The following is an 11,352-nucleotide window of genomic DNA, read 5'->3' on the forward strand; positions in this document are numbered from 1 at the left end:
CAGGGCCGGGTCCGTGCGGCGCGGCGGGCTGGCCACGCCCCGCGGGGCGGGGCCCGGGCCGCAGCCCCCGGCCGGGCGGCGTTTCCAGCCGGAGCGCTTTCGCGGCGCGCGGGGAAGGGGCGCCGGGGCCGCCATGTCGCGGCTGCACCAGAGCAGGTCGGTGCTGGGGGCTGTGTGGGGACCCGGCTCTTTCCGCCCCCCGCCCTGCCGGGGCTGCGCGGCGCGGGGTGCGGGCTCTCGGGAATGGCGGGCTCTGAGGGCTCTGGGGGGTCTCGGGTTGGCCTTGGCAGCCCTGATGACGCCCGGCGCTTCGCTCCCCTCAGGATCGCGGACTTCCAGGAGGTGCTCGGCGAGCCCACGGTGGCTCTGGGCAAGCTCCGCGAGCTGTGCTTCAGCGGTGAGTGCGGCGGGGAGCGGGGCCGGGCGCGGCGCTGGTGCCGCCTGGCACGGGCTGTCCCGGGAGGATCCCGTGGGTGCCCCAGCAGCGCCCTTCGTGCCCCTCGGGGAGGAAAGCCTTGCCAGGCCTGTTTGTGAGGTGACATCAGCGACCGTGCGGGTGAGAGGTGGGCTAACGTGGTTATTTCTCTGCCTGGTGTTCCGCAGGAATTCCCTTTGATGGTGGGCTGCGCTGCCTGTGCTGGAAGGTGCGTTTTGCTTGGGGCGCTTTTCTTTCTTCAGAGTGATGCTTTGGCGGTTAAAGTTGTAAACAAACAATAAATCCAGAGCTTAAAAGCCGCTAGAAGTCAGCAGTAATTTGTGGAGATCAGCACTTTGCATGTGAACAGCCTCAGTTTTAAGCAAGCAGTGCATTTCGGTCAGGTTAGCTATTGATCAGTCCTACAAATAGTTCTGTGTGGAAAGCCAGTCCCTGAAATATTCCTGACTGTTGCTGAGCAATGTATTTGGGTTTTGAGAGAACTCCCAGCATTTTCCAAGAGCCAGTTTGAGCCACTGTGTTTGCTTTGCTCATCTTGCAGGTGTAAGAGCTCATTGAATATTAATTCCTGTTCACCTGTTCCCTGTGCAGATACTCCTGAACTACCTCCCTTTAGAGAAAGCCTTATGGAGCTCTTTGCTGAAGAAACAGAGGTAAGGCTGTTGGAACTTGTCCATTTATTTTCAAAGATATCTGCAGAGAAGAAGAATAGCCTTTAAATAATTAAGTACTTTTATAAAACAAATTGTTCTTGTGCGTGATGTGCTGTTCTCCCTGCTGCCTGGTGGACTGACCCCTTCAGTCAGAAAAGGAAATCAGATCCTTTCTGGCTGAGCAGGGTGGGACAGAGACATCTGTTTGAACTCTGTGTGCTCACCTTGACCTTACCTTCCTCATTGCAAATTCCTCTTTTCTTCTTTAAGGGATCTGTATTCCCAGTTCCTAAAAGAAATGATTATCCAGCCTGGCATTGCCAAGGCCAACCTGGGTGTTTCCAGGGAAGATGTGACCTTAGAAGATCACGTAAGTGTTGTGAAGCCTTTGTGCTGCAGAAGATTCCTCGGGGAGTTTCTGGCCCCCTGGGCTGCTCCTGGCTCTGTTCCCAACTGTTCTGCCCTGCCAGGGGGAGGGATGCTTCCCAGGTGCCAGCCTGGCACTGTTGTTGTGCCAGCCTTGAGTGTGAGTTCCTGGCAAAGCACCAGTGGCTCTGTAGAGAGCAGTTTCCAGCTCCTGCCCTCTGGGGCTGCCTGCCCAGGCTGTGGGTCTCCTAGGCAAAGGGAGAGGCTCACAAGAGGTTCCTGGAGCCATGAGATGCTCCCTGGGGAGTTTGGGTCCATGAGTGGATTCGGAGCAGAGGACAGAAAAGAACCAGGGCAGTCAGGCTGGGCTGTGGTGTGGAAGGCAGGAGAGTTGATTATTTCTGGTAATGCTGCCAGGTTGTTTTTTTTTTTTTTTTTTTTTTTTTTAACAGGGGATTTCCTGCATGCCTTGGCTTTCTCCTTCTCTGAAAGTGCTGTTAGGAGTGTGTGTGTGGGAGGAGTGAGTGAAGTAACTGATCAGAAGAGACTGTAAAATGATACAGCTGCTCCCATGACCATTCTGAGCGTTCACTCCCCTGCAGTCACCTGCCCCACTGTGATCTCTGGAGCCCTGGTGGTGTAAAACTGGCATGTCTGTAAAACCACACAGGCAGGTCACAGTGATCTTTGAATCCCTTGGAATGTAGCTGCTTGTTTTTTCCTTGGTTAGTTGTTAACTTTGTGTGGATCTTGGTGTGGAGAGAAGAACATCAGAGTACTGGGTGGGTGGATAGCTTTTACCCCAAGTCTAAATACCATCTCCATGGTACAGGTTTGGAGCTGCAGTTAGGAATCTTGTTAACAGAGGGGAAAAAAAAAACTGATTTAGGAACAAACTCTTGAAGAGATGAGTGAAAAGGATCAAAAACGTGAGAGGAAAAATGACCCTGATGTGCTCAGATTGTGCTGATGGCAGAGTGACAGCAAAAATGTTAAATCATTGTTTACTGAGGATTTCGATACGTGTGAAACATGCTTTTTCTGTTGTTTCTCTCTTCAGCCTCTCAATCCAAACCCAGACAGTCGATGGAACACTTACTTCAAGGATAACGAAGTGCTCCTCCAGATAGACAAGGATGTCAGGTGTGTCAGATTTCTGAACCCGAGTGGTTTGGCCAACAAATTGCACTTTGAAAACAAAGTTTAATATTAAACCGAGCCTCCCACTCAACATGGGGCACGTACTTCCTTCTTGTCCCTGATTTCCTCGTGTCCCTGCTAGGAGGCTGTACCCTGACATGGCGTTTTTCCAGCGCCCCACGGATTATCCCTGCCTGTTGATCCTGGACCCCCAGAACGAGTTTGAGACGCTGCGCCGGCGCGTGGAGCAGACCACGCTCAAGTCGCAGACGGTGGCACGAAACCGCAGCGGGGTGACAAACGTGAGCTCTGGGCTGGGGCTGTCCTGGGCACAGGGCAGGGTCTCCCATTGGGAAGGGGAAGGGTGATTACTGGGCTGCTCTCTGTTTTTCTATCTGCTCGTGCAGTGGAATTAGGGAAACACCCCAGCAGATACTGAGCATTCTGGGGGCTGGGCATGGTAGAATCAGTTGAAGTACCTGACAGACTGTAGGGAATTAGAGGTGTATTTAATTTTAAAGATTGTTTTTACCTGACTTCTGTTAGAATTTGGAGTCACAAGCCATTTTACATCTGATATATGCCTTCCTGTACGGCAACAAAACACTGAAGGGTTTATTTACTATGAATTTATTACAAATTTCCGCAGTCCTCCAGAACTGGATCTCAAACTTGGAACTAGGAGAAGAGCAGAGTATCTGTTTAAATGTGTAGTCTCTTTCCCCTTTCATGAGTATTACTGCACACGTGCTGTTGGGGAAGGTGGCTTCTCCCACAGCTCTCAATACCCTTCCCTCATACTACTGACAAAGAAGTGGAACTGCTGTGGTTTTTACTGTGTGAGATCATGTGGTGCAATGATTCAGAGGAAACTGTGTGCTGCTGCACAGACTTTGTTCTCCAGGGACAGCCAGCACCAGGACTTCTCTGCCTGTGTGCTCCCAGAGTTGCTTGTCTTGGTTTGTGTGGTATAAACAGCCCATTTTGGGGGGCCTACGTGTGTTAAAAGCCAAGCTAGGCACATGTGCTAAGGGATCTGTTACTTGGTTATCCTGATTCAGCCTTGTGTTCCAGGTGAGCTCCCCTCTTAAAAGCACCCCCAGCTCCCTGAGCGAGTACGAGGTTCTGCCCAACGGCTGCGAGGCTCACTGGGAAGTGGTGGAGAGGATCCTGTTCATCTATGCCAAGCTGAACCCTGGGATAGCCTATGTCCAGGGCATGAATGAAATCGTGGGGCCTCTTTACTACACCTTTGCTACAGACCCTAACAGTGAATGGAAAGGTGAGGAAGCCTTTTGGCTGCTCAGCAGTGGCTGTGGTACTGCAGCTTCTCTGCATGGCATGAGCAGTTTTGGGGAATTGGTAGGAGCTGAGTGGGCTGGAAGTGACGAGGACATGGGAAGTGAGGATTTTTGAGCAATTTTTGTTTGTTTATTAAACTCAAAATCCCCTTAGAACCTCTTGTTTCCTTGCACTTTATACAGATAGTAAGGAAAAAAATGGAAAGGGAGGACTTTGCCTGTTGCTTCTGCTTCACAGGAGCTCTGAGGGTGTGTGCTGGTGACAGATTATGTTCTTGTGCATAGATAACTGTTTTGTGACCTCATGTCACGCAGACCTTGTGTTGGACACAGGGTTAGTATCTGCCATGGCTCTGCAGTTGTTTCTTTTTTAGGGAAAATTAAAAAAAAAAGGTTGTCTAGTTTTGACCCAGACCAAGCAAGCCAAGATCTATTAGGATCTACTCCTCAGATCCAATACAGCAACCAGATTATGGAACAAGGACAATTTTACAGCTCTGTACCTCTCTCAGTGAGGCTTCCTCTATTGTTCCATTTTCTTCTTTTCTTTCCCCAGAACATGCTGAAGCAGACACATTTTTCTGCTTTACCAATCTAATGGCTGAAATTCGGGACAACTTCATTAAGAGCCTGGATGATTCTCAGTGTGGTATTACCTACAAAATGGAGAAGGTGTACTCCACCCTGAAGGAAAAGGATGTGGAGCTGTATTTGAAACTGGTGAGGAGCCAGGTGTTTCTCTGGGTCTTGGGTGGGATGTGAGGAGTGGCTTAACAGTGCAGGTGAATGTCAGTTTTGTTAAACTGCTGGAGTAGAACACAGAGTGTATGAAGGGCTTTGCCTGTGGGGCAGAGAGACTCCTACCTGAGAGCTGGAACAGCCTCTCCTTGGAGTGAGCCCAGAGTGAGCTGACACAGCAAGGCTTCCTCCCCTGCCTGCCTCTGAAAGCAAACTGTGGTTGTTGCACTGCTGCCAGCTGGGAGTCTGAGGGGACTTGGCCATGATCCTTGGTCACCTGCAGAGCTGGAGCCTTTACTCTTTTGTAGACATCAGTCAAAACATGAGTTTTGCTGTAGAGCTCTTCAGCATTCCAGGTTACAGAAATTGTTTCTGCTTTTAGGAACAAAACAAAAAACATCCCCCACACTGCACACACACACTTCTATTGCCACTGGCTGCCCTGACAGCACTGACTTAAACTCCATGGAGCACATTCCAAAGGAGAAGTGAAATCCCGTGAGCTGGATGATCCCACTGGTGTTCCCTTTCATCCAAAGGTTTTCAGCTGCTTTGGGTTTGTGTGAGTTTTGTAGAACACATGGAAGGCAACTTTCATTACAAACATCTCCAGTCTTATAGTCCATTTGGTGTGAAAGTCCAAGGAGATTTGGAAGGCAAAGCTATTCTTGTTACTGCTACCTTGACCAAATTACACTGAGTTTTTTTTCCATCTAGAAAAGTCAGGGTATGTTTCTTCTGTAATCCAGAAGATGGTTTGTCAGCACAGTGACACAGCCCACAGTGTTGGCTGGTAGCAGATCCAGTGGGGAGAAAAACTGCCTGATGTTTGGCTGGCAGGAAATGGTCTTGGCCATGCAGTAGCTGGTCCTTAAGAACATCAGCAGAATCCTGAGCTTGTCTGACCTTGGCTAAACTTAGGCTATGTTAGATTTAACATCAGAAAACAGGAAAACTTCAGGCAAAAGGTGCTTACAGCATGTTTTACCGACCATCAGTGTGAGCTCTGTTCCATCTTTGTTTATCTTTGTGAATAGTAAACCTTTTCATAAATACAAGGGTTCTGGAAAGGAGAGGAAATCCTGACAAACAGTGCCTGTGCTAGTGGGGGAGGGCTGCAGCTTTGCAGATAAAATGCTGCTGAAATGGGAACTTCAAAATTACTTGGCAGGTTTAACGGAACACAAATAGAGCCTTTAGGGAGCAAGGCTTCCTTTACTCCATGTTGTGGATAGAGGAGCATTTTCTGGCTTGGCTGTAGGTGTGGAGTGTGGCTGCACTGAAAATCTCTCAGTCAGGGTTGAATGGGAAGATCTCCAAAGGATGCAGAGGTTTTCTGCTGCTGCAGGATGAGCTGGGAGCTTAGAGCGGTGCTGGGAGGAGAGGGGGATGGAAACATGGGGTGCATCTCTTGCCTGTAGGGAGCTGGCCAGGAGCACGTACTCATTGTTTGCCTGGTGCCTGTCTGACAGCAAGAACAGAACATCAAACCCCAGTTCTTTGCCTTCCGCTGGCTGACGTTGCTCTTGTCCCAAGAGTTCCTGCTGCCAGATGTCATCCGCATCTGGGACTCCCTCTTTGCCGATGACAAGCGCTTCGATTTCCTCCTGCTCGTCTGTTGTGCCATGCTGACGTAAGTACACACACAGCCTTGCTCTGCTTCTCTTCCCTGGATCCAGGAGTCTTCTCTAGGCAGGTGTTAGGGCATCTGTGAAGAGGTTTTCGGTTTTAAAGTTTCTTTGTAAAGAGTCAAAAGTAGCTGGGATAATTTCCATCTTTCAGACTCATCCGGGATCAGTTGCTGGAAGGAGACTTCACTCTGAACATGAGGCTGCTACAGGTAAGAATTAAATAGAGTGGGTGCAGAAAGCAATTGGAAAAGTCTTAAAATAGTACTGTGAGAGAGGATGACAGTATGTGAGAGGGTGGGAGGGTATGCCTGGTTCAAGACAAGTATCACATTTGTGATGTTTGCATGCAGGAGAATCTGCAGGGATCTTACAGCACTCTCCTTACTGGAAGTGGGAGTCTTTAGCACATGCACTCTTTCTACCCTACAGAGAAATTATCATAGATTAGAGGTTTCTAAAGTTCCTTCGGTTTGCAAAAAAATTTGAATAATTTCAAGCAAAGATGTGAAACCTTATGTAACACTGCTGAATTTTTTGGCCAGAGGGTTTTGTTCAATTCTGAGATCTGTGAGAGCCTTAGGTTGGAAACGCCTGCACTGCACAGTTGGATATCTCACGTTCTGCCAGTTCCTGCTTTGGGCTGTGCAAGATACTGGCTTTGATAAGGCTCTCTGGCATGAGACAGAGCCCTGGGGCAGGCCAGGTTACTGTGCCCTTGGAGAACAAAGTGAAAAAAAACCAACAGCAAGCCTTCTGGAAGGGTATTGAGGTTTGATCAGTTACAAAACAGGAAACTGTAGCTGTTAAAGGAGTAACTGAACATGGCTGTATGTTATAATAGGCCAAGAACTTTGTTGTCAAAGTTTGCCTTGCTTAAATAAAACAATCTGTATCAAGAATGATGGGAAGTCACTGAAATCCCTTTGCTTCTTTGCCATAGGATTATCCTATCTCTGATGTTCATCTGATTTTGAAGAAGGCAAAGGAACTTCAAGATTCCAAATAGTCCATGGGCCTAACAAAAGGTGTCACAGGACTGTGTGGCAGTGGGTCCCAGGAGATGGCCCCTTGCAGTGTGGTGCACTAAAGCTCCTACTGGTCTCTGCAAGACTTCAGGTTTTGTTAGAACTACTGGCCACCTTGAAGACTTCTACTCTATTTATTAGGTCAAGGACTGATTACTTCCCTATCTACTTGGATCCTGCACTCCAGATTTTTCCACATCTCAAATGCCTCTTGGCTGCCAAAAGCAGTTCTTTGTATCTTTTTTTAATGACTTTGAGTTTGGGGAGAAAGAAACCTTCTGTCTGCATATCCCTGAAGGGATGGACTCCTGTATCGTGGAATTAACACATGGAGTAACTTCTGATGGGGAAAGGACAGACTTAAGTCCAGTGAATTTTGGTGGGTGAGGATAGAAGGATCTTCCTCCTGTGAATAGAATGTATTCCAGTGAAGTCACAGTTCTGCCATTCAAGTAGATTCTGGATTCTCCTCTCTCGTGTCTGCACTTGGCCATCCCTGAGGCGTGTGAAGAAGAAGAAGATTGCATCACTTTGTGGTGAAGCTCACCTGGCAGTTTGCACTCCTTTGACTGGGAAAGAGACTTGGGAAGCTGAGGTGGGAGGACACGGTGACAGCTGGTGGCTTTGAGCACCCAAACTGCCTGAATCCAGAGCTGCCTTATCAACGAGGTGTCCTTGAAAGCAAGACTCTGGTGGTTTTAATCCCTGCTCAAGTGTTGCTCCAAGCCAAGCCTTACCACGCACAGCCTTAGAGCAGGATTGTTGCTGCAGGGAGGCCTCCTGCTGCTCTGAACTGGAGCATGTCCAGTTACAATCAGGATTCTGAAACACAGAAATGGACACCTAATCATGTGCAATGAAGACAGATGTATTGAGGGGTTTATAAAGGCACAGAACTGGAGTTTTCTGCCTCAGTGGCTTATGTAATACTACTCCCATTAAGGTCTGGTCACAGTAACCTTGCTATTGTCTCACAGGACTTCTTGCCAGGAAGAGACAGTTGTGATCTGCAGTGAGAGTCCTTCTCTAGCACAATCCAGCAGGCACACAGGCATCTGTCATGAGCTGGCTGCTGGGGCTGATCCACTGTTCTGTCCTGGTCCTGCTGGAGTCACAGTCCTGAGCTGGACACTTGTTCCTCCTGAGAGGGAAGCTGCTGCACTTCAGATACAGTCCAGTGGGCTCAGGTGAACAGGGACTGAGACAAGCCACAGGGAGAGCTGCTGACCTGCCACAGTGCTGGGCTGAGCACAAACCCTCCTCCCCAGAGAGAGAAGCTGCCAGCACCCAGGTGCTTGTGTGGTGCAGAAGCTCTCGAGTGAACACTAATCCAACATGATTTTCCCTTTGTTTCTGTGCTGTGCTGGCTCTCCTCTGCTGTTGGACACTGCAGCCTTTGGTATTTGTGGGTGTTGATTTGTTAAAGGTCAGTCAGTCTTTGCAAGATCTGCTTAAGCTGCTGCTGGCCTAGACTTGCCCTAGCAGGAGGGATGCTGGCAGCCTTCAGCTTTTTTTACTGGGGTTATTTCCTTCACTGAGGGCCCTCACAGGCTGCTGTAATTCTCACCAGGGTGCATGGGGAGATGGCAGGACAGGTTGGTGCACGTACCCATGTTCTTACTGGCAATCCCAAGCAACCTCTGCCTCTTGGGAAGATGCTGGAGTACCACTTATGCAGCCATGTGTTGCAAGAGCAATTTAAGGTTTAAAGCAATCTGTAATTAGTACCTGTGGCAACAGTATCCCTCTCTGCTGCAATCTTTTCTGGAGGGTATAGTTTTCCTCCCAAGAAAAATGGGACAGGTGGACCAGGGCAGTGTGATGAAGCATCCTGGCTGCTCTGGCACTGCATGGATGTTCTGAGTCCCAGGTGGTCTCAGCTCTTGGGTACCTGCACTAGGGAGGCTGTTGGCCAGGCCTGGTGTGGTCAAAGAGCCACCTGGAGGTTCTCTACAGATGTAGAACCCAAGGGCCCCACTCTGGGCAGAATTGTACCTGCTCCAGACACTTCTGCCTCAGAACTGCTGTAAATACTGCAGCTTTCCCATTCCATGCACAAACTCTGCTCTCCTCTCCCTGGATCCTTTGCTGGGCTGTTCATTCTGGGTTCCCCTGGCAGCTGCAGGGTTTCCTTGTGCTGGAATTTCTCCCTGGCAACAGGGTCATCCATGAGTGTTCCTGCTCTGAGCAGCTGGAAGTCTCCTTAAAGTCACCTGGGGAGGCAGCAGGCAAATCAGGATGGAAGCATTGGTTGGGAATGAACTTCTGCACGTTTTCAGCATGGCTTGGGGCCTGAGGGTGCCCATCCCCCTGGGGAAGGCACAGGGGAGGTGGCAGCACAGGTGTCGTGCTGTCTTCTCCCTTCCTGGTGTCCCAGGGCTCCTGTTACGTCACCTTGCTTCAGGGGGTGGCAGTGACAGCTTCTGAAAGGAGTTTGCAGTGGTTTAAAGGGATGCAGTGAGAGATTTGGCTGCTGGAAAGGATCTCTAGGAAAAATCCTGTAGTTTTATCCCAACTATGGCTGCCAGACCTGCTGAGTTCTGTGGGGAGAGCTTGCAACAACTTTGAAACATCCAGACAGGCTGTTCCATACGTAAAAGGCTGTTTTACATTCCTGCTTATTTCCTTCCTGTGTGGTAGAACTTCTGTCCTGCTGTTGAAAGGAGTGGTACTTTTCATTGTCTTGGGACATCTATTTCTTTATTCCAAGACTTTCTCCTTTCTATAAAAGCAAAACCAGACTTTCTGAGGGGACAAAAGAAAGTCTTAACCTTTTACCAGCTTTTGAATCTCCTCATGTTTCCCTTGGCTTCCTTCCTCAGAAGTTTTTGGTGATTTATTTTTGTTGTTCTTGAAGTGAGACAATACTTAACTGGTGTTTCCTTGCTTGTGTGGCCAAGTAACACCTGCTCCATCCTTGAGATGTTTCTGCTTCTGGTTTCTTACAATCCTGACCTGCTGAAAGAGCTGATCTTTAGGGTGGGAGGTGTTAGTCTGGGGTGCCCTGGGGACCCATTATCTCACAGGGCCTTGAACAGAGGAAGTTTAAATAGATCTTACCGTGTGTTCCTCACAGGCAGGACTACTGCCAGACAGGGAAAAGGGGAATAAATCACCTTGAGCTGGGAGGGAAAACAGGGCTCTCCTGGATGTGGGAAGAGATGAGCTTTCCCTGGGAAGGAGAGGTCTGTCCTACCTGCCCCTCACTGCAGTTCAGGCTTTGTAGAACTCTGTGGCTTTGCCAGTGAGGTACATCAAGTTGCTGGTGGTGGTCACTGATTTTGAGTTTGAATTTTGTGAATTGACCTGGAATTATTCACACTTCATCACTGAACAGAATGAAGTCCAGAAGTTGTATGGGGGAGTCTGGGGTGTTTATTTTTCCTTAAGGAACGTCATTGACTTTGTTTTAGCTGTTTGGAGCAGTCTTCTAAAATGCCCTTTCCCCAAAGAAAGGAACAGATAACACTTTTTTTTTTTCCCCCCTCACTTTGTTTGCGAAGAACTGCCGGAAAAGCGAACATTTCATTACTCTAAAACTCCTTCTTTTATGCTTCTTTTTTCAAACACTATTTTTGTAAGGCTTCCTTTAACTAAACGGATGTCTGTGCAAACCTCCCCTGTTGCTGTGACTCGGAGCTGGGGCAGATCAGGCTCCTGCTGCGGTGGCCGTGGTGCGACAGCAGCGCGGGGAGCCCGCCCGGCTCCTCCGCGCCCTGTCCTCCCCGCGGTGGTTTTGCTTTGCCTCCCCAGGAGTGCCTGGCCCGGGTGCCAGCGCGGCGGTCGCTCGGCGGCGGCGGGAGCCGGGTCCCCGCTGTCCGGGTCCCCGCTATCCCCGCTGTCCGGGTCCCCGCTGTCCCCGCTGTCCGGGTCCCCGCTGTCCCCGCTGTCCTTGTCCCCGCTGTCCGGGTCCCCGCTGTCCTTGTCCCCGCCGTCCCCGCGCGGCGCTCCCGGCCCGCTCCCCTTAAAGCGGCGATGCCGCCGGCGCAGCGCGGCCCGTTGCGGCCCGGCCGCGGCCCGTTTAAGGCGGGCCCGCGCGGCGCGGTGGAGCGGCCATGCTGC

General features: G+C 49.9%; 2 protein-coding genes across 2 annotated transcripts in view; both read left to right on the forward strand.

Moving 5' to 3' along the window:
* The first annotated feature begins 6 nt into the window (after nucleotides 1-6).
* TBC1D13 (TBC1 domain family member 13) lies at nucleotides 7-10,641 on the forward strand. Its single transcript, XM_039720041.1, has 12 exons — nucleotides 7-156; nucleotides 324-397; nucleotides 604-644; nucleotides 1,028-1,089; nucleotides 1,360-1,459; nucleotides 2,516-2,598; nucleotides 2,738-2,897; nucleotides 3,670-3,877; nucleotides 4,453-4,616; nucleotides 6,107-6,267; nucleotides 6,417-6,474; nucleotides 7,206-10,641. The coding sequence occupies exons 1-12, from the start codon at nucleotides 134-136 to the stop codon at nucleotides 7,269-7,271; spliced, it is 1,200 nt and encodes a 399-aa protein (XP_039575975.1). The 5' UTR covers nucleotides 7-133; the 3' UTR covers nucleotides 7,272-10,641.
* A 624-nt stretch (nucleotides 10,642-11,265) lies between these two features.
* Nucleotides 11,266-11,352, forward strand: part of ENDOG (endonuclease G) — a 2,495-nt gene continuing 2,408 nt past the window's right edge. Inside the window, exon 1 of the mRNA XM_039720348.1 lies at nucleotides 11,266-11,334. Coding sequence (XP_039576282.1) covers nucleotides 11,266-11,334 — 69 coding nt within the window. The remainder of the gene's footprint in view (nucleotides 11,335-11,352) is intronic.

This window comes from Passer montanus, unplaced genomic scaffold (assembly GCF_014805655.1).
Source record: "Passer montanus isolate IOZ18808 unplaced genomic scaffold, ASM1480565v1 scaffold43, whole genome shotgun sequence".
In the NCBI taxonomy this organism is placed as follows: Eukaryota; Metazoa; Chordata; class Aves; order Passeriformes; family Passeridae; genus Passer; species Passer montanus.

Excerpts from the sequence above, each read along its gene's own strand:
- TBC1D13 (XM_039720041.1), top strand. The coding sequence starts at position 134 with ATGTCGCGGCTGCACCAGAGCAG. Across the intron at positions 398-603 it reads CCGCGAGCTGTGCTTCAGCG|GAATTCCCTTTGATGGTGGG; the intron begins GTGAGTGCGGCG and ends GGTGTTCCGCAG. Across the intron at positions 645-1,027 it reads TGCGCTGCCTGTGCTGGAAG|ATACTCCTGAACTACCTCCC; the intron begins GTGCGTTTTGCT and ends TTCCCTGTGCAG.